Genomic DNA, 22,807 nt, shown 5'->3' with positions numbered 1-22,807 from the left:
GACTGGAGCACAAATGTGCCAAATAAACTGGCGGACGAGTCTTGCAACATATTCAGTGTTTCAGATCTCATCAAACAAGGCGCATGGGTTAACAGGATTAAGGTGCGACTTGACAAAAAAGGGATATGGCTTAAGATGCAACGATATGCGGCACAGTTGTGCCAGAATTTTGCCACCAAGTAAGCCAACTAATAGATCATCTACAGTTGCCCCAGACTATGATAAATCTGTTGCAGTGTAAATATTAGACAGGATTAGTAAATCTGCCCCATTGTCTATCACTGTTAAATATACAAAGCAAAACAAACTGAGATTTAAGGAACTTTATTAAAAAGACAATATATTTATACATTCCATATGTACATAGATATATATACACACTACACATACAGTGCAAGCGACAGACAGTGAAGATTGACCTCTCGCCTACTTGGTGCTGTCATACTTGTAAGAAGTCGTGTCATCAGATGACGCAGTCTATGAACTGCCTGTGCTTGACCGCAGGTAACAATCAGTTGTGATACATTTTCAGTAGACAGCTTCGTAAGGTGCCCATGTATCTCTCCCAAAGAGACTGCTGCCTGGAAAGAACAAAACAGCAAATATGGTCAATGGCGATACTGAGCTTTGCTTCTGAAACTGTGAAGTGACCTCAGTGGTGAGCTGCGGCTCAATGGCTGGTGAAGCTCAGGTCCCTGCCGCGTCACAATCAGAACAATCCAGGGACTCGAAAACAGAAACTGCACAGGTAATGGCAATGCTACATTATCAGTGCAGTCTCCATGGCTAGTAAGAATCCGTGATGACACCATCGCAAAGAGTCTGCAGATCCTTCAACTGGGAGCGGTTCTGCTGGAGTTTGCAGTTTATAGGCATTATAGTAGACCGGTACTGGGTCCTCTCTTATCTCCCTCTGTTATGGTTGTGCTGAGAGGTGTAGAGTTAGGGAATGATTTGCTGCAAGTGTGGAAGGTTTAGTTTGGCGGGCTGTACCGTGTTTTAGGCGAGAGGAAGGTTGAGGGGCAACATCACTACGAGTGACGCTACGCTGTGGTGTTTGTTGCTTCTGTTTAGGTACTTTGTCCTGCATAGTGATATTTGTTTGGCGAGATGTTGTGGAGTCTGGCACTTCTCGGATGTATTACCTGTTGGCCCTGCTGGAAAGTATTTGCACTGCGTGCGGTATTTGACATTGCTACAGGTATTTGTGTCTTTGGTTGTCACTGGTGAGTGGATTATGTGGCGAGGACTCGGCATCACAACACACTGACTGGTAAGGTATAAGCAAAAAAATAATTAAAATTAAAGCTGTATTCACACCGCTATATGAGGTCCTGACCGTTGAAAAAATCTGAAAAAAGACATTTATTGTCCAATTCTCACCCATCACTTAGTCGGGTCATGTCAAAAAATCTATAGTGAAAGCTTGTGGGTGCAGTTTTCCCATACGCTAACAAATGGCATACTACTAGACTTGTTACAGATTTGCCTCTAGCTGGACAACTGTGTATGGTGTAGAGCTGGCCATATGCATTACATAGCTGTAAATGTCTCTCCCTGCTGACCCCCATACATAAGCATGTTTGAAAGACAATGCAGGTGTTCCCTATGAGGGACCTCCATACGTATCACACGGTATGCTGGTGGGCTTGGTGGTACACACTGGACTGAGTGTGATCACATGTCAGTAAGACGATAACCGACTGAGGAATTCTTATTTGAAGAGTTCTAGTAGGTGAGGATTGTAAAAATGGAGAAGGCCAGGAAGCCTGGAAATAACCGCACTATTTTCTATTAAATAGAGGAAACTGTCGTTGAAAGAATTTTAGGAAGGGAAAACCAGTATGAGGGGAAAAAAAATGAAAACGGGCTGGAGAGGAAAGAAGCTTAAGACAGAACAGGATGTGCTGCAGTTCCATCAGTGAAACCAATAAAAGACTCACTTGAAGGCATCGAGAGCGCGAGCAGATGCCGTGTACTGAGTGAGAAACAGTTGAACATCCGAAGGCGACCAGTTAGAAGCTTTACAAGGCTCTATAAACTGCAAGAGAAGAAAAGTCATCTGTTACTTATTACACGGCCCAATCATTAACACCTTCCCGTCCTAATAAAAGACAAATACAAGTTTAATGTGTGACCATGGCTTCATTCATCTTAGAGTGGCAAAAAGCACGAAGATGGAGTCACAATCCAATAACAGACACATGTAAGCCTGGTCTGAATAGAGTCTACACGCGCAGTTTAGTGCTTAATCCACCTCCCCCCTTGCCACCACTCGGACAGTCTCTTCACTGGCCACCCACTGGACTGCGAGTGTATGAACTAGTAACAATGACATACAAGTCCAACCACAACTTGTCCCCTCCGTACGTCTCTGACCGAATCTCCTGATTTCTTTCATACTCTACTATTCCAAAATGTCAGACTCTACTCCACATTCCAAAACCTAAAAACCCAGCTCTTGGGCAAAGTCCAAGATGCCACTTCAGCACCATAACAGTTTTTAAGCTCTTGCGGGCTAGGTCCTTTCTCCCTCTGTTCCAGTTGTTCACTCACTCAGTTCACATTTATTGCACTTTTTTTTGTCCATGATATGTTCAGTCCTAGATCACCAGCAAATTGCTGCCATGATGGTGTTATCTGCTCTGCATCCTGACCCTACAGCAGGAACTGAAGAGACCAGCTGATCAGAGCTGCTCTACATCGTTTCTGTAGGTACCATAAAGGAGAATAGGAGGACAGCAGTTTCTGTAGCTTTAGAGTTATGGAAACAGCATTACAAGACGAGCTACCCTAGTTAGAAGACGTCCTTTCACCACCTCCACCAACTCTGTAGCTGCTGCTACACTGATTCAGATGTAGTTGGAGTTTTCCTCTAGCCTCCACCATTGTAGAGTCATCCTTTCTATTAGTTTCAGCACAATTCTGCTCTCTATTGTGAGGTGGTCAGTCCTCAGGAGATCTGCTCCAGCCTAGGACCACCCGGCTGACAGTAGAGAACTCAAAAAGCACATTGTGTGCTAACAGGAACAACACTGATTGCTCAGGATAAGTAGGGGCAAAGGGTTACTGCTAGTGGAGGTGGGAAAAGATCAATTTTAAGTGGTCGCCATTCTCCTCTTTGGGAGTTATGGGAACAGGGTAGAGCAGCAGTGCTCAGCGCTTCCCATAATTCCCCCCTAGGGAAAGGCACTTTGAAGCCACAATTTTCAGAGATGGAATAACCCTTTATCAGAGGGGTCAGCAACCCCCGGCACGTGTGCCAATCTTGCTATAGCTGCATCAAGATACATAGTGTTTCGCCACACGGTGCTCCTGGACACATACATTTATCATTAATTATGGGATGTACATGAACTTTCATTGCTTCGAATGACAAAGCAGAGATGCGTCCCAGGAAATAGCAGTAAACGCGCGCGGCCAGAAACATCTAGTGGCAGCACTTCTGTGGTATATGACTTTAGTATAGGGGTTGTCAGTCTGACAATCATTGCTCGGCACTCCGAGTACCTCATCTTTGATTTCTTAATTTAAACTGACACGCTGTACAAAAATGGTTGCCTAACACCGCATTATCATGTGAACAGGACTCTGAAATTAATTGCCCTCCAAAAAATAAATAACCAAATCCATATACCCCAGCCGCGTAAGTCTATGTTCACACGGTGGCATTTGGTTTCTGCTGTGTAAATTTCCACGCCGCTAACCGCGACAGGATGCCGATGCACTGCATCAGCATTCCGTCGCGGTTTCCCACTCCAGATCAGACCCAAATGAATGGGTCTAAACAGGAGCGTGTCTCGAGCCGCGGACGCCGCAGCTGTTGCAGCCATGATGTCCAAAGCAAGATAGGGCATGTTGCTTCCTTTTTCCGCTACTAGCTAGCAGGGTAAAAAAAAAAGCAAGCGGCTCCCACTGAAGTCAATGGAAGCCATTTTGGCAGGTGGATTCCACGTCAACATCCAGCTGCCAAAAAACTCTGTGTCAACATATCCTAAAGCTGCTAAAAATATGTGGAGAGAAATCCTGAAGCAAGACTTTTCTTTCTGTCGATTTTGGCGGAATAGAGTCTATGTGGTCAGCGGGTTTCTCTGGTTAACTGCTTTTTAAGTGGATCAGGTTTCCGTTTTTTCGGGTTGCCAAGTGGACCCTGAAGAAAAGAAAGCCGGACGCTAGTGTGAGCCTAGTGTCAGGTAAATGAAGCCGGAGTGGAGACTCTGTATACAATGTAATGAGAGTTCAGAGCACGACAGTCTCCATATGTGGGTACCTATTCGGTCTACCCATTTTCCAAGCCTTACCCATAGAAACCTGAGCAGATTCTAGGAGCAGCTTTTCTTTTGCATCATCCCCTTACATCTTTCTAGTGTTCGGGACACGAATTAGACCATAAATACTGGATACAAGGAGCATTATCAGTTGTAAAAAGTGGCAAAATCCTTGTAGTAATAGTATGACACTACACGGTAGGGGTTGTACTTCAGCCTGTATATGTATATATTTCCATTGCCCGATCACTGGTGGACCGTTGGCCCTCATTGATCGGACACCGTCCATAATCGGACAAACCATCAATATTTTAATACTTTTAATCCCTTTCTTGTAAAAATAAAAAAAGCCGTCTGCACATGAATACCTTTTCCACAAGATCAATGAAGAAATCTCGTACATCTTTGTTATGGGTAAGGCTTGTACCGATATTCACCAAAGCTCTAGAGAGTGTCTGTACGGAGATAATAATGTGGGTTTTAATGGTAATATACAAGGACAAAGTCTTTTACATTGTCAAAAGAGAACATTGGACCTACCTTAAAATTTGCCTCCATTTCATGGAACACGGAGATCTTTCCTCTCAATGATGTACAGACCAAACTAAAGATAAAACAGAAAATCAACACCACTTGTATAAACAGCCCCCGACCGCCGCCTGCTGCTGAGAAGTCATGCCTTATGTCAACTGTGGTAGGAAAAACACCGAGAAGCCTGCGGCCGGCCAGACATTTGTCACTTTGATTCTGACATTATACATGAAGATTTCATTACATCCAAACAATCCTCCACTGGACATCTTATTTGCCAGCTGCCAGTGAATTACTACTTTAAACTGGGACGCATAGGTCGCCAGAGACGCCACGGACCCTCATGTTATTTGTGGGTAAGAAGAGATGATTCCCAGTGTTTATATGTCTTTACACTGAAGACATGGCCTTTTTCCTCTCCACTTTCTAAGAACCATAACCTTTTGATTTTTAAGTCTCCATTTTTTGTGGGACAAGTTGTATTTTGTAATGGCACCATTTATAATCACCATATAGCTGTAGTGTTGGCACTATAGAAGCAAAAATAAATATAGGAATGTTCAAAATGATTTGTGGGGTGAAATGAAAAAAAAAAAAAAAAAGCCATATTTCTGTCTATGGAGCCGAAGGATTATGTTTTACAGTGCAAGCTGTAGTTCTTACTTCTACCTTTTCAAGCGCAAACTAAAGACACATCTTTTCAGACAGGCAGATCACAATTCCTAATGTAAACCCTTCCATATTTAGAATCCCTAAAACAAACCCTCCTCTGTTCCCACTCCCACATGATACGGATAAACAAAGAACAGCACCGAGCCGCACATAGTGAAGTACCGTATAGTAAGGAGGTCAATAAGACAAAAAAGTTGCTCACCTTGGAAGGTTGTAAACACAACCGTTTTTCACAGTTTATAGACCACTTATGAAGGGGAGGTCTTTCGCCCCTAGGGGAGAGCCAGCGGGATCCACGTCACTCTAGGTGTAGGTAATGGCAAGGATGGACCGGACAAAAAAGAGGATCTCTGCGCTCAATCCGTCGTCTTTTAAAATTTCACTTTATTTTGGAAATATAAACACAACGCGTTTCGGGCTAGCTGCCCTTTTTCAAGTGTATGAACTTATATCTCACGTCGAGCTGGAAGCATCCAGCTCGACGTGAGATATAAGTTCATACACTTGAAAAAGGGCAGCTAGCCCGAAACGCGTTGTGTTTATATTTCCAAAATAAAGTGAAATTTTAAAAGACGACGGATTGAGCGCAGAGATCCTCTTTTTTGTCCGGTCCATCCTTGCCACTCCCACATGATATGATGTTGTTTCAGACTAACTTTATATGTCCAGGCACAATCTTTAAAGGACACGACTGGTGACGGCTCATACAGTTTATTAATGTGTAGTGACAGTCACCTCTATTACAAAATTGTCTGACCCCTGTATAAGCAAGGCCGCCCCTGCTACCTCTTGTGTCACCCCCTCTACCTCATAGAGTGTAAGCTCTTGCGAGCAGGGCCCTCAGTCCCATTGTGTGAACTGACCATTTCTCTATAATGTATTTTTGTGTCTTGAACCCTACATTTTGTAAAGTGCTGTGGAATATGTTGGCGCTATATAAATAAAATGTATTATTATTACTACTACTACCACCTTATTGGTATACACGACCTTTTGATGAATTTTTGTTATGAGGTAAACCAAACCGGGTTAGGTGATTTTTTTTATTTTACCATTACAGTGGTCCCTTGACGTTCGCGGGTCCGACCTTCGTGGAAGGGCTATACCATGGGTTTTAATATTAATATTAATGGAAGGATACTCCGTTGATTTTTTTGAACACCACGGGTTTTCCCGCGGCCGCTCATCAATGTCATTAGAAAAGTTTCGTATATCTTCTTCAATGGTGAGTACCCATATCATTTCCTATACTGTACTGTACGTAGACTATTTTGGATATGAACAGAATTGCAGGACATCCCCTAACATGAGATTAAACACCGCATCTCCACTTCGCAGAAGTTTGACTTTCGCGGGCAGCCTTGGAACGTATCCCCCGCGAAAGTCAAGGGACCACTGTATACCATTCCGCCTAAAGGACACAGAAATTATCTTGATTTTTTTTTTTTTTAATTGTTTAATTTTTAATTTATTTTTTTTTTTAGAAAAAGTGAGATAGGACATTTTTATTTTAAAGAATTTTTTTTAGCTCACTTACTGGCTTTAAACATGTGATTGTTCACATAATATACTGTGATACTGCTGTACAACGCAGATCTACTCTAGATACATCCCATGTGGACTTACCCTTAAGGTTACCGATATTATCATTACTTTAACAAACCTGTGATCGTATGACGTCTCTACATTGTCAGTCTGGATTACCTAATAAGACCCATGTGTTCCAGGTGGATACTCTATCTAATACTTTATTGGGATGTGGCTATAATACATATGCTATACTTAAATATGACTGCCTAAAAAAATCCCTTTAAGAACGCCCGGGAATGGGTAAAAACAGTGACCCGACAATGCTCACCTTCAGATTCTGTCTCACACAGATGGTTCCTGATCATTGTTCACATCAATGACATTCTCAACACCTGACACAGCAGCCACTTGTCCTGTACAACGCTTCACTGAAAGGTCAGCAGGGGACCAATTAACTCTTTGTGTGGGATCAGTGGAGAATTAAACACGTGTGCCTTTGTTATTTTCTCCCATATGTGGCACTTACGAGGATTCTGAACCAGGTCTGAAAGGTCCTTTACCAAAAATTACTTAAGTAAAAATATTTTAAAAGGAACCGGTCATGATGAATATAGTGTCTGGACTGCAGCAGGTTACAGAACAGGGGCTAGCAGACAGATATATAATTTGTAGGACAATATGCAGAACACTAATGCACAAAAGATTTAGGCAGGTGTGGATAAAATACTGCAATGCAAGAAGGTTTTCAAAGTCACAACTAACAAACTGAAGTGAACAAAAGAGAAAGCTAAATAAAAAAAAATTGTGAGTAAGGTTGTACCAAACATCTTGAACGATGAATTGCAGATCAGGGCAAAAGGTCACAGCAAATCTTAATATGATTTACATTTCTCTTTTGTTCATTGCTTCATTTTATCAATTGACAAAAATAAACTATAAAGGGGGCATTCACACTTGCCCCCATGTCTGCACGCTGGGTCTCCGTCCTGATCCCCAGCGAAACTGCATAGGGGACGGCTTCCCGGCGGTCAGTTTGAACACCCATTCATATGAATGAGTTTTTAAAGGGGTTGTCCCATAACAAGGATCCTATCTATACTGCTAGTTTATGTGGATTTAAGACTTTTTCTAAATACATTGCTTTTTAAAAACTGCTTTGTTTGTCCGCCATCTTAATTTATTCTCTTCATTGTTTACATGCGTTTCTATGACCACAGGCCCCGGACCAAGTGACGTAGCTGCCTCCTCTCAGGGGGAGAGGAAGGGGCTGACAAGCAACAGAGCTCCTCAGATAGGGGAGGGGGAGGTGAGAGCTCCGGGATTACTGTGCTGTCCATCTTCAGCTTTTCCACTTATCAGTCGGTTTAATTGAATTTGGCTGATAAGAACTGAGACAGGGAGTCCGGTACCTCTGTATGTAATGCAAACTGACTCAAATCCAGCTCTGCTACATCAGCTTCACACTGTGGTAATGCATTTACAACCAATCTCTCATTACTGACTGCAAACATAGCAGATAGCAGAGCAAGTGAAACCCTGCCCACCAATGTACCGAGAAAACCAGGAAGTGAAGAGAGTACAGAGCCTGCAGGTTGGTGAACAAGAGTTATGGGAATACACCTTTGAATCAAATTTCCCATGTCCGTATGCAGCCTCTCCGCGGAGAAACAGTTTTTTTGGGCCGCACATAAAGTCCTGCATGTCGCATGTATACTGTTCTGTACAAAGGGTCTTACACTATTGAAAGGTAACACTTTGCATACTAAATAGCTTGGCGAGTGTACTTGAAGTATTTGACCTGCCAGTATTTCCAGACCTTCCAGCGCCAGTTCACCTTCTTAGTCTTGTTAATGAATGACTTCCCGCAGGGTAACAGACTACATCATGTAATCTCACACACAACGTGTTCACATTTCTCACCTCTTATGTTGGTCCAGAAGGTCTTTATCAGTGATTAGGATTTTGAGTTCCTTCAAGTCCTGTAAAAATTCTTTATCCAAATCCATATCCATATCTTCTGTTACGTCTGCATGGACATAGACATAAAACATTATCTGAAGAATGCACTTGCTGCAATTGTTACATATATTAAATGTAGGCTGAGAAGCAATGTGGTTTATTGCATGCTATTACAGATTACCAGCTTGTGTGGGGGCAGCTGACTATACTGTTCATTATATATAAGATATATGACCAGATAATTCACTTGGAAATATTAGCAAGATGCTTACTTCTGTAATGGCTTCCTACTTTACATTTTTTAGATATCGTCACCCCATAGGGAGAGAACCACCATTTAGGTGTGTGGAGTCTTATTAAGTCATGAGCGCTCCACTGTGCAAAGGAACATGGGAAGAATATGCAAATCTGACTTCCATGATGTAATTAGGAAGCCAGTGCCTCAAGAATGCACATCAATAGAGGGCGCTCACTGAGAATGTGCAAGTCTATCTTCCATGATGTAATTAGGAAGACAGAGTCTCAGTCAAGCAAGCCAATAGAGTGCGCTCCCTTTAACATCATGCCGACCTTCTCAGAGGCCTTTGTTTGCAATGATGTTGGGATTTTACCAGGTACAGTCTCTCAGCCAAGGACAGCTGTTTCGATGTTCTTGCATCTCATCAGCTTGGCGTAGAGAGGACTGACCTGGCAGAGGTGAGAGGCTTAGACAGGGTTGAGGGGATATCGTCACACCTAAGACTCCACACGCCTAAATGGTGGTTCTCTCCCTATGGAGTGACGATATCCCCTCAACCCTGTCTAAGCCTCTCACCTCTGCCCGGTCAGTCCTCTCTGCACCAAACTGATCAGATGCAAAAACATCGAAACAGCTGTCCTTGGCTGAGAGACTGTACCTGGTAAAATCCCAACATCATTGCAAACAAAGGCCTCTGAGAAGGTCGGCATGATGTTAAAGGGAGCGCACTCTATTGGTTTACTTGACTGAGACTCTGTCTTCCTAATTACATCATGGAAGATAGACTTGCACATTCTCGGTGAGCGCCCTCTATTGGTGTGCATACTTGAGGCACTGGCTTCCTAATTACATCATGGAAGTCAGAGTTGCATATTCTTCCCATGTTACTTTACATTTAACGCTGCTTCTAAATAGTGTGACCACGCATAGCCATACACAAAAAACCCTCAGTCCCGCCTTAGGCAGCTGTAGATGGATATTAGATCTAATGCAGCCAGAAATGTGTCTATCTTGCATATTTTGCCTCCCATCTGCATAATTTCTACAAATGTACATTTCTTTCTATAACCTTGCTGAGTGGGCACTCTAAGCCGTCTTCCTCTCCTTACTTCCCCCTATACAGTTTCACAGAAACACTGAGTTAGCAGCTATCATTTTGGCTCAAGGAGAGGGATGTCAAGCCGGAAGCTCCCTTCTTTCACAGCTATATGCCCTAGAGGGATCTACGGACAGGGGTTGTCACCATGAAACAAACACTTTAAAGTTGTAGGTTTTAGTCCTACTGCACGTGCCCGGTTTACCCACCCACTGCTCCTAATGTCCAGTTTTGGATTAGATGTTCGGCACATGATGCAAAATCTTCAAAAGTCAAATACTGGAGCTTCCTCTTGCCGGTTTCAAAACGACTGTTTGCAAAGAAAACTATTGCAGCGTAATCTCTAAAAAAAACCAAACAAGACATTTTGTTAAGTGTGAAACTGGAAATATGTTCATGCCAAAATACAGGCCCCACGTTGCCGAAACGCAGATTTTTTTATGGCGGTTTTCTGAGCCAAAGCCAGGAGAGGATTGAGCATAAGGTAGAAGTATAAGAGATTCCTAGTTATTTCACATTTCCTTTGTACCCATTCTTGGCTTTGGCTCAAAAAAACACAACAAAATCTGCAACAAAAAAAAGCTGCGTTTCTGCAACGAGGGGTCTTGGCTTTAAGGTAAATGCACTCAAAATATAAATGCTGCAGATTTTCAATGCGATTTGTCCAATGAAAATATAGAGTGCACTATAGTATCAGCTGTGGGGATGAGATTTTAACAAATCCCTATTTACTGAACAGAAACAGAACAGAAAGATTATTCTTAAATCTACAGAATGTCCATTTCTGCTGCAAATTTTCAAATTGGATTCCACCCCTTTCACTGTAAGGGAGCCTTCACAAGGAGTTACGCTGCGCTCATTCTGATGAGAATGAGCGCATAAAAAGCATCTCCCATTGACTTTAATGGGAGCCGGCATACCTGCACTTCCCATTAAAATCAATGGGAGGCTTTTTTGCCTATGCTTCCAATGTATTACGCGCGTACCACATTGAAAGCAATAAGGAAAAAAGCCTCCCATTGATTTCAATGGGGAGCGCACGTATGCCGGCTCCCATTCAAGTCAATGGGAGCTGCTTTTTACGCGCTCATTCTGAACATGTTTTTATGATCAGAATGAGCGCAGCATAACTCTGTGTGAAGGCTCCCTAAGGGCCCCTTCTCACGGTGTAAGCGCGCCGCTCATTTAGACCCATACACGCGAGTGCTTCAAAACACATCCCATTCACTTCAACGGGAGTGCGCATGAAGCCGGCTTTACGCGCGCTCCCATTAAAGTGAATGGGATGTGTTTTGAAGCGCTCGTGTATATGGGTCTAAATGAGCGGCGTGCTTACACCGTGTGAAGTGGCCCTGACACAGTAAAATACATCTGGAATACGTGTGCATTTTGTGGTTGATTCACCGCTCATTGCGTACTAGCAGAAAAATCCACAGATTCATAAGTTTTCTGTCTTGTGCACAGCTACCCTAAATAAACATTTAAAGGAGTTGTGCAAACTTGAAAGAAATGGTGCCGTACTTGTTCACAGGCTCGCTTTGGTTCTGCAGGGGTATTTCGGTTATATCAAATCACCCACTATCCACAGCATAGGGGGTATAAATCGCTGATTGGATGGTTTCTGACTGATGGGATCCCCACCAATCATGAGGGGGTCTGTGTACCTTAAAGTGAAAGGCATGGCAGGCTGTGTAAGTGTTGCCGTTCCATGAAATCAAAGGTACTGGTGGAGATAGCCAAGACACGTGATCAGAGAATTAAGGAAGCTGTGGTGCACAGGTATGCATGGGAAAAAAGACCCTTACCCCTACCAATAAGCTGGTTAGGGGATAATTTGTTCGAACTGGAATATCCCTTTAACTTAAGTGTAACTGGGCATTAGTTTCATTTAGATCGTGGCCCAATCAGCTACAGGTATATTAATCCTACAAATGCTGGAGCAATATATAGTTTATTGTATTCATTTAGGATAAAATATAGGAAGGGATAACACTAACCAATAACATTAGAACTGTGCATGAATGTCCTGCCATGTAGCCTTCACTTTTATCAATGCATTCAGATGAGCGGAAGTCACATGAAAGGAAGCCCTGCACATGTCTAGGATGCGACTAAGACAACCACAGAGTAAGCACAACCTTTATATCGCTGCAGCAGGCGGTCATAGAAAAAAGTCGAGCACATTTGTGCATATTCTCTATGTAAAATCTAATTCCCTTGTTAACACAAAGAACATAGAAAGGTCACGGCATATACCTGGCAAGCCTGTCTGACAAAAGGAAATTCTGCTGAATATTTTCAACCAGAGCGCCTCTCATTTCTTCTACAACCTTGAAGACTCGCTTAAAATTATCAAACTGAAAGAAATAATGAAAAAAAAAAAATACATAAAAGGTGCTGAATACCTGAAGTTAATAGAGAGGAGATAGAATAACGCAGGGAAATTGAAGACTGTCATATACCTGTCTCCTGCAGCTCTTCAGGGTCACACCAGTCTTGGCACTTATGTCATCCAGATCTTTCTTGGTTCCTTTAGAAAGTTTCTTTCCAAGAACCTCCCGAACAAACGCCTCATCAAAAGCATAGTACCTGGAGAAACACAGAACTTACTTCATATAAACTGCGACAAAATATTATCTAATAAGCGCTAAATACGTCTTGTGGAACCTATCACATTAACCGAGGTGTTTAGTCTGTTATAGTGCAGGTGCAGCTCAGCAGATAGGCTAGCCATCTTATTTGAGGAGGACACCCCTATAAAATCTCTTTTCAATGCAATTTATACTCTAGTATAAGCCGACCCGAATATAAGCCGAGGCCCCTAATTTTACCACAAAAAACTGGGAAAACTTATTGACTCGAGTATAAGCCGAGGAGAAGAAATGCAGCAGCTACTGGAAAATTTCAAAAATTAAAATGGTCGGAGTTTTTGGGTGCAGTAAGTGCTGGGGAAGGGGAGGGGGTGTTTGGTTGTCCGTCTGCCCCTTCCCTGAGCTTGAGGATTGTTTTTTTATTCCCCCACTTGGAATTCAGCCTGGCTGAATATAGGGTATCTGCAGTGCTCCTATTAACTCTTTCCCGACGGAACAGGAGCACTGCAGATACTCTATATTCAGTAGACCGGGTGCTGTCAGACACAGGGATACCTAATATGTATGTGTGTCACAGTCATTTTCTATTTTTACTTGTATTCTAGGGAAAGGAGGGATTTAGAACTTTTATTTTTTTTTATAGCTTCTTTTTTTTCCACTATTTTTTGGGAGATTCTATACATTACTATCGCGGCTGTTCATAGAGCCCCCCCCCTCCCAAGAAAAAATAAATAAATTTTGTTTTTTGCTCGACTTGAGTATAAGCAAAGGGGGGCTTTTTCAGCACAAAAACTGTGCTGAAAAACTCGGCTTATACGCGAGTATATACAGTAATTGTTCTAAAGAAGATTCACTTTACATGCATGTTGTATGACTAGACAGTACAGTATAGTACAAGGGATTGTGCCAATAATGACACTTCTCACATATCCACAGGATAGGAGACAATTGCCAAATTGTTGGGGGTCCGACTGTTGGGATCAGGGGCCTGAAAATTTCCCGGAATGCTCCCATGTGTATGTACATTTCTCCATTCACTTCTATGGGGCTGTCAGGACAGCGATCTCTGACAGCCCCTGAAGTGAAAAAAGAGCTGACTGCACATGTGCACCATTGCTCTATTAACATGCAGCACCAGGCCCCTGTTCTCCTGGGGTCTATTTTCCCACATAGATGGACACATTACCTAAAAAGCAGTCTAGGTGTTTAGCGGTGTAGTATTACCTCTCAATAAGCATGCTCTGCTTGTAAGGTGGGATCTGAAATATTAACTGCTGCACTAGTTTTGGTGGGTAATGAAGAAGCCTTTCAAGCATCTGAAATGTTCTGTAATGGTCCATCGTGTCGCTTTCCAGGACATCGGGGCCAGCTCCAGTCTGATCTAATATCCCACTCTTTAAACGAATATTGACGGCATCACTCACTGCAAAAAAGATGAAGAAAAAGGCATTTGAATTTTATGTAACCCCTATAAAATCCTATGGATATTACTTATGTCACATTTTTCTATAGAGCTGACCATATACATTAGAGTCATTTTGGCTGAGCTCACTGTCTGACTATCTGGGGTAGTGCATTCCAGAAAAGCTCAAGAATGGTCTTGGAGATGGGAGTGAAAAGTACAAGTTAGGGGGAGTTCACACAGAGTAATGGGAGTTAGTCTCGTATACGCCGCGTTATTTTGCGGCCGCAAAATAACGCGGCGTATACGATCCCGGCTCCCATTGAAATCAATGGGAGCGTATACGGCCCACAAAGTCTCACATGCCGTATACGTGCCACATCACGCGACACGTTACTCCGTGTGAACTCTCCCTTACTTAAGGTGACTATATGTATTAGATCAGACCTGGGCAAAGTCTGGCCCCCAGCCCATATCCGGCCCTCTGACTGATTCAGTCCGGCCTGCACAGCTTTGACTAGGGAGGCGTGTCTAGGGGGCGTGTCTTAGTGCTGGCCGAAAATGGAGACGTGTGGAGTGTGTCATAAGGTACTGAAAGATGTAAGGTGAGCTGCAGGGGGGAGAGTGTGTGTGTCTATATGTGTCTGTCTGTCTATATGTGTGTCTGTATGTGTGTGTGTCTATATGTGTCTGTCTATATGTGCCTGTGTGTGTGTGTCTCAGTAACCTAGGGGCAGAGATGTAAGGGGAATGTTATACTAGGGCAGAGATGGCAGATGGAGGGGGGAGATGGAGGGGGGGACATGAAACTGGGGGAGAGATGGAGGGAGTACATGAAACTGGGGGCAGAGATGGAGGGGACATGAATCTGGGGGCAGAGATGGAGGGGAGACATGAAATGGGGAAAATAAAGGGGGATATGAAACTGAGGGAGAAATAGAGGGAGGAACATGAAACTGGGGGGACATTAAACCGTGGAGGAAGCTGTAGTGGGACCTGTCTGCCTCTAGTTGCCCCCAGTTTAATGTCACCCTCCAGCTACCCCTACGGTTTAATGTCTGCTTCCCGATTTTAAAGTCCCCCTCTAGTTGCCCCCAGTTTCATGTCCCGCTCCAGCTGTCAATTTATTGCTCCCCTCCAACTACCCCCACTGTTTAATGTCCCCCTCCAGCTGCTCCAGTTTTATGTCCCCTCTAGTTTCCACCAGTTTATACTGGGGCACCAGAAGAGGGACTTAATACTGTGGGGCAGTTGGAAGGGAACATTATAATGTGGGGGCATATAATGTACGGGTGACTGTAGGAGGATTATACTGTGTGGGGGCACATGGAAAGATGATTGGGAATGGGCGGAGTCAACATAGAAGTGGGTGGAGCTAAATTTGTCGTGGCATGGCCCTCTAGCATAGTTTCAATTTCTTATGCGGCCCCATGGGAAAATTAATTGCCCACCCCTGTATTAGATGAATGAAAGCCAAGTATGTGAGGAATATAGGGAACTCCTGACCCAATAGCAAATGTTAGACAAGACAAGGATTGGGTCTTTAGATTTCAACAAGTCTGTTCCTTTTGCTCTCCAGGAGGATGAGCCACCACCAGTGATGTCTGCAGATTCACATTATATATATGCTTGGCTGAGCCCAGAGTGCAAATGTATGGGGAAGGCAAGAGGGAGTTCTGGTCCCTGGCCACATTTTGTCACAGAAAGTCCTCTGCCATCTTCCACATTAACAAATAAACATGAATTACAGTGGATGGAGTTTGTATTACCTGAATATCCATCCAGCCAGAGCTGATAAACCTCCTCATCGATCAATGTGGTATTTCCAACAAACACGTCCAGTTCATTGGCCATAGTGAGAACTCCTGGAAAGAGAAAACTTTACATTAGAAATACACAGCACACAGCAAAATGTACAATGTTACCATCAGAAGTCAGTCATACCTTTGTGAGAAGTGAATACCGCTACATATAGTCCAGGTCAATCATATATAGGGGCCAATATGGAACATTTTACCATGTATAGGAGTCAATATGGAGCATCATGAATAGGGGTCAATCTGCAGCATTATACCATGTATAGGGGCAATATGGAGCATTATACAGTGTATAGGGGTCAATAAGGAGCATTTTACCGCGTAAATAGGCGGTAAAATGTGGGAGCATTAAACTATAGAGCATTAAACTATAACAGGGGGCAAAATGAAGCATTATACGGTGCATGGGGGGGCAATAAGGAGCATTATACTATGTATAGGGGTCAATATGGAGCATTATACAGTGCATGGGGGGGCAATAAGGAGCATTATACTATGTATAGGGGTCAATATGGAGCATTATACAGTGCATAGGGGGCTATAAGGAGAATTATACTATGTATAGGGGTCAATATGGAGCATTATACAGTGCATGGGGGGCAATAAGGAGCATTATACTATGTATAGGGGTCAATATGGAGCATTATACAGTGCATAGGGGGCTATAAGGAGCATTATACTATGTATAGGGGTCCTGGCATTCCGCTACACTATTTTGTCAGAATTTTTTCAGGATCACACAGCTGCAAGTCCTGTTATCACAACATATATAGGGTTTGACGACATTATTGCGTGTACCTCGTACTTGATTTTTTTTTTTTCTTACTTAAATCGGCACGCCATACATAAAAGCTTGCCTACCCTGGCCTGGGCAATGCTCTATGAGACAACTAAGGGTCAGTTCACATGGAAGACTTCTCTGCGGATTTGGAGGCGGATTCCACTCCCCAAATCCGGAGCAGATTCCTCCCAAATCCACCTCCCATTGTTTTCAATGGGAGGCAGAGATCACAGCAGGACGCAGAAAAAAGAAGCATCCTGTTCGATCTTGCCGCGAATTCCGCCGCTCCAGACTCCCTCCTTACATCCTGGCGTAATCAGAAGCGGGATGCCACGGGGGGGGGGGAATACTGAATTTTATTTACATAGAGATTTTTTTTAACCATTTGTAACATAAAGCAAGCAAATCTTTCTACAGATCATTCTTTTACAATAGAGCCCCAGGAGTGATCAGATTATTGTCTTGGGTCCTCCACATTCAGCTACAGCCAAGTAGTATGACATGGTAGCTGTTCAGATGATTCGATATCCTTGAAAGACAAAGACAAGGACAACTTACATCTGCCAGAACTAGAGAATCTGTAAAAGTGGCTCTCTGGCTGGCTATTAAAGGGTCCCGCCATTGATGACGCCCACCTGCCCTAATAGACAAGAGATTTCTTCATGTAATATCAGGGAAAAGTAAGAATTCATAGCTGGGCTCCTCCTAGTGGCAACATATAAAACTACCGATTACCTCAGCGTGATATTTTTTGGTAATATACCGTATTTTACGGACTATAAGGCGCATTGGACTATAAGGCGCATTGCCCATGAGCACCTTATAGTCCGTCTCGGTTCATATATAAGGCGCAGTCCGGTGCGCCTTATATGTTATTGAAAGCGGCGGCACGCAGACTTTGCCAGCGGCCGCTTAACCCCCCGCGTGCCAGCCGCTTCTATTGGAAGCGCTCGGCAGGCGAGGAGTTAAAGGGGCTCTATCAGCAAAATCATGCTGAGAGAGCCCCACCGTAAAAGTTATATTAAACTACCCCCCCCCCTCCCCCGTTTTAAAATAAAACCCTGAAACAGAATGTGAAACTTACTGAACGGTGCAGGGTGGGCGGGCATTCAGGCCTCCTCTTCCTCCGATGTCCCGACCACTTCCTCCGGCGCTCGCGAACTGATAATGGCCTGGGCACAAGCGCAGTAGCCGTGGTAGAAGCATTATGATACTGCGCATGCGCCCAGGCCATTATCAGTTCGCGAGCGCCGGAGGAAGTGGTCGGGACATCGGAGGAAGAGGAGGCCTGAATGCCCGCCCACCCTGCACCGTTCGGTAAGTTTCACATTCTGTTTCAGGGTTTTATTTTAAAACGGGGTAGTTTAATATAACTTTTACGGTGCCTTTTATGTATGTATGGAAGCGGCACGCAGACTTTGCCGCCGCTTCCATCCATATATAAGGCGCACCGGACTATAAGGCGCACTTACGATTTCTGAGGAAATCGTAGGTTTTTATGTGCGCCTTATAGTCCGGAAAATACGGTATTACTTATATAGGGCTGAGGAATCTGAGTCATAAAAAAGTTCCAACTTGTAAATAGAATGATTAAATTATTGCCGTACAATTATAATTACGCATAATTATTTTCATAAGAATTCAGTAAAGTTTACAAATATTATCTTTAAGTGTCATTTCTGGCACAATCCCTTTAACCTCTTCCTAATATCTGCCATAATAGTACAGTGAATGTGAGAGATTAAACATGGCGCCAACTCAAAAGGCGAGCAACTATTATCTAGTGGAGACCCGTCACCCCCTTTCCTTCGATCAAACAGAAAAATAAACCAACAAATTAGGTCCCCCATGTCCAAAAACTATAAAAGTAATAACACCATAGCAAAGAAAGCCCACAAATTGGACAAATTACCACTTTTTTTCACCTAGAATTTGCCTTGCAAAAACAGATGACTTACATATATGGCGACTCAAAAACATTTTTTGTATTTCCCAAGACTAGACAGTCTTAAAATGCGGCAGCTTTATTATAGAGCTTGATGCTGGATGATGAATTTGTCACATTATTACACAAATTTTCCATTTTATTTTTAATAGTGCTGCTGGGGGCCCTGTAAGCAAACCAGTCTTAAACTCTCCCCAGGCCTCAACCTGCAGGGGCCCAATTGGTCTGTATACAGGACCCCCTGGCTGTTTATGCCAGGTGACTGCTGCCGCCGATCAAAGGCCTCAGTTGTCACATCTTCACCACACTTAAAGGCAATAGAAGTCCCCTGCCTTTTGTGAACAGGTCACCGCTGAGGTCTGTGATTGGCTGCCAAGGTCTCCTAGGATAAATGAGACTGGTGACTGAGGTTCCTGCAAATATCAGCTGATCAGTAGGGATCTTGGGTGTCAGACCCCCACAAATCTCATATCAATGACATGGAAATAGACACCTGAAAAGAGGGAATACTGTCTTTTTAATGTTAAAAGCGGACCTCTCACCATCTCCACCAACTGCTGTTCTTATAGCATCTTTTAATAGGCGCTGCTCCATTGATTCTGGAGCAGTTGGAATTTTCTTTCTATTCCCCACCATTCCAAGCAGCAATGGCAGTTAGTTTTGGTGACTGATACGTGATTTAGTCTCTATATTGTCACAAATGTGGTATTAAGCAGGAGCAGACAAGGGGGCTGAGGAGTTTAAATAGCACATCAGGCTCCAAAATTAACTGCGGTTGTTACTTGGGAGCTAGAGAGAAAATTCAAAGGCTGGGTTCACACTAATGCCGTCATAAACCCCGGGGAAACTCAACAGGGGAAGGCTTGCCAGCGGTCAGCTTTAAAACCCATTCATTTGAATGAGAACCGCCAGTGTCCATATGCAGTCTCTCCACCTGGAAACCATTTTTGTTTTGCACGGACACAAAGTCCTGCTTGTATGACTTGACTTTGTGTCTGCGCAAAAAATAAAAAAAATGGTTAGCAGGTGAAGAGGCCGAATACGGACACCGGTGGTCACCGTTAAAAAAGCAATTCAAATGAATGAGTTTTAAAGCTGACTGCTAGCAAGCCGTCCCCTTTCCAGTTTCCCAAGGGTCTATAACAGAAACCCTGGGGTGGACAGCGGCGGTATTGTGAACACGCTTAACTGTGCTAAAATCAGTGCAGCGGCGACTATAACAGATGACAAGCACTTGATTTGGTTGAGGTGGTAAAAGTTCCTCAGCAGCAGTATTAAAGGGAATGTGATACCAAGGTGAAGCATATTAACCAACACCACAGTTAGATAGGAATGTATTGCCTCCCTCCATTGCTGAGATATTCGCTTATTTCACCATATGTAAATGAACTATCTGGAGCGCTGAGGGCGGCTCTGTTGCTCCAATCTGCTACGCACCGCACTACTCTAATACGTCCCGCCATCTCTGACTGACAGGCCCTAGGGGTTATGATGAAGGCTCATGTGGTAGCGGGTTCCAAACAAATTTTCAGGTGGCCTAACTATATTAATAGACTTCACACTAGTGACAGACTCCCTTTAAATAATAAGAGTTGGAACACCCCTTTAAGAAAGGCAATAACCCATCACAATTCCTAGCTGCCATTTGTACATGGCAGGCTGCACATATAGGTCATTTTTACTTGCACTTCTCAAAGTCCCTCAGGCCCATGTTCTGTGAATGGATATAACAGCACTACAACATGGGGCTCCACCACACACAACTACACGCCACAGCCGCCTTGTATGTGCCAGGTTACTCTTCATTTTTAATGTACAAAACTTGTAAGGTGAGGTAAGAGCCCCCCATGAGCTAAAAACCTCCCCTGTGCAGCCCGCACCCGGCAACACCAGCACAAATCCCTGACAAGAAGCAACACACGTCTGCATAGGCCGCAAATGACAACCAGGTCTACGGCAAAATGGCCGCAGCCACTACAGCGCTCAATGCCGGCATTTTGGAAACTGTAACCGCTGGTAAACAGAACGGTTCCGTGACTTGACAAGTGTTGGGGAGCCGCAGTATTGGTTATACAACTAAGACAAGACAGTAACAGAAGCCAGAGCGTCTATCCTGCCCCGTCACCACAGGACTCCTCTCCGGGCTCATACACACAGGTCCTGCACCGTAACACACACCGCACTGGCCTCTGTCCCCACTTACCTTCCCAGCGCTTGCAGAAAAGCAAACAGGACCTTGGTGACGTCACGATCACATGACCATGCTGTCTGACTGTCTGCAGTGTGAGCGCTCACCGGAGAAAGGTCAGCTAGTGAACGGGGGAAGAGGATGCCATATAAAAGTTGCCGCGCCTACACAGGGGGCGCTGTTTGTGTGAGATAGTCCTAAGCTGTATACTAGATATACTGTGTACACATTACTGCCTGATCACGTGTCTATACCCTGCCTAGCAACCATGTGCAATGTGAGATCACTTCTGCAACACTAAAGGGGTGCTCCACCAATAAACAATATACACTTATTATTAGAGATGAGCGAGTACTGTTCGGATCGCATAGAAATGAATGGACGTAGCCGGCACGCGGGGGGTTAAGCGGCCGGCCGCCGTCAAAGCGGAAGTACCAGGTGCATCCATTCATTTCTATGGAGCGTGCTGTTCAGATCGACTGATCCAAACAGTACTCGCTCATCTCTACTTATTATAAAAGGATCTCTGGTGGTGCTTACTTTTCTCTCCACATGATTCGTGTGGACACTGCGCAGAAAACACACGGACTCCATTATAGTCTATGGGGTCCGTGTGTTCCTGCTTTTTAATGTATTCCGTTCAGGGGGTCCCCAAGCAGACTCCCCGAATGGAATACCGAACGCAGATGTGAACCGGACCTGACAAAGCCCACACTTGCATGTATGGAGCCTTAGATAGCTGACCCCTCCCACCATACATTCATGTTCTGCTCTGCCAATAGGGATGGGGAGTAACCCTGACACCTCCAAAATCCATGGCGGGACTTTCTTTTCCCCATTATGTGCCATCAAATGGGAATCGAGAGGTCATACACCTTAGATGCCATGTATGTGATATGTATGACCACTCATAGACCATATTTTGCAATGTACAGGGTGGCCATAATATAACCTCAGGTGTTTGGAGTCGTGTGCAGGCCGACCCAATGGACGGAATGGCCTGAAAATTTGTATGTGTGCTAATCAAGGCATGGGGAAACGGACGGCATGAAAAAAATGTAAAAAAAAAAAAAAAAATTATACGAAAACTCCCCACCAGGGGATAATGTGGCGCTGTACACTGAGCACGCGGCGCAAAACTCGTCTGTCGATACTTGGGGATGTCCCATTTGGACCACCGACTAGCATGACTGTTCAATGTGGCCGCCATCATGCATGGTGAGCATGGTCATCTTATGCAGAATGTGTTCGACGCTTGCGTGTAACGTTTCTGGTGAGATGCTGCGCACTTCCAACATAATGCAGCCTTTGAGGTCAGGCAGGGTTTCGACATTCCCCCGATAAACACGCTCCTTCAAGTGTCCTCACAACCAGAAATCACAAGGAGTGAGATCCGGAGAGCGCGGTGGCCACGCTGTAGGGAATGAGCGGCTCAAAATCCTGTCATCGGGAAAATGTGCACGAAGAGCGTTCTTCACAGGATTTGCGATGTGAGGAGGGGCTCCATTCTGCATGAAGGTGATCGTCTGCAGACACTGCTGCTGTTGGAGTTGGGGAACGACCACTGTTTCCAGCATTGTCCGGTACCTCGCTGCTGTGACGGAACAGGTGACAACCCCAGTTGGGCCCAAATCTTTGAAAAAAAGAACGGTCCGATCATGAACGATGAGGTGAACCAGGGCCGCCATCAGGAATTTTGGGGCCCCATACAGCCTACGTGTCTGCCCCCCCCCCCCGGCGACAAATTTAGCCCCGCCCACTTTTCTGCTGACTCCGCCCATTCATTTTT

At 44.2% G+C, this 22,807-nt stretch overlaps 1 protein-coding gene across 2 annotated transcripts; it reads right to left on the bottom strand.

Annotated features, from left to right (window-relative positions):
• Nucleotides 1-326: 326 nt before the first annotated feature.
• Nucleotides 327-21,138, bottom strand: FIBP (FGF1 intracellular binding protein). 2 transcript variants are annotated; one of them, XM_075280541.1, is made up of 11 exons: nt 21,034-21,138; nt 16,057-16,152; nt 14,110-14,308; nt 12,757-12,883; nt 12,551-12,651; nt 10,504-10,637; nt 8,922-9,027; nt 4,809-4,872; nt 4,637-4,723; nt 1,944-2,041; nt 327-581 (listed from the first exon to the last, which is right to left on the bottom strand). In XM_075280541.1, exons 2-11 carry the CDS (start codon nt 16,139-16,141, stop codon nt 512-514), a joined length of 1,071 nt encoding a protein of 356 aa, XP_075136642.1. In that variant the 5' UTR covers nt 16,142-16,152; nt 21,034-21,138; the 3' UTR covers nt 327-511. The 2 variants fall into 2 exon arrangements, with proteins under 2 accessions (XP_075136642.1, XP_075136643.1); XM_075280542.1 differs by lacking the exon at nt 21,034-21,138 and adding an exon at nt 16,232-16,313.
• Nucleotides 21,139-22,807: the final 1,669 nt, after the last annotated feature.

This window comes from Leptodactylus fuscus, chromosome 7 (assembly GCF_031893055.1).
Source record: "Leptodactylus fuscus isolate aLepFus1 chromosome 7, aLepFus1.hap2, whole genome shotgun sequence".
NCBI classification, from domain to species: Eukaryota; Metazoa; Chordata; class Amphibia; order Anura; family Leptodactylidae; genus Leptodactylus; species Leptodactylus fuscus.
Note: the sequence above shows the minus strand (reverse complement) of the source record. Positions and strands in the feature narration are given on the sequence as shown.

What these genes read in the sequence shown, in the direction of transcription:
- FIBP (XM_075280541.1), bottom strand. Translation starts at nt 16,141, where the DNA reads ATGGCCAATGAACTGGACGTGTTTGTTGGAAATACCACATTGATCGAT. An exon ending in TTGTCAGACAGGCTTGCCAG is followed by an intron (nt 10,638 to 12,550) that starts GTATATGCCGTG and finishes GGTTTTTTTTAG; the next exon opens with AGATTACGCTGCAATAGTTT. An exon ending in TCATTGATCTTGTGGAAAAG is followed by an intron (nt 2,042 to 4,636) that starts GTATTCATGTGC and finishes CTTCTCTTGCAG; the next exon opens with TTTATAGAGCCTTGTAAAGC.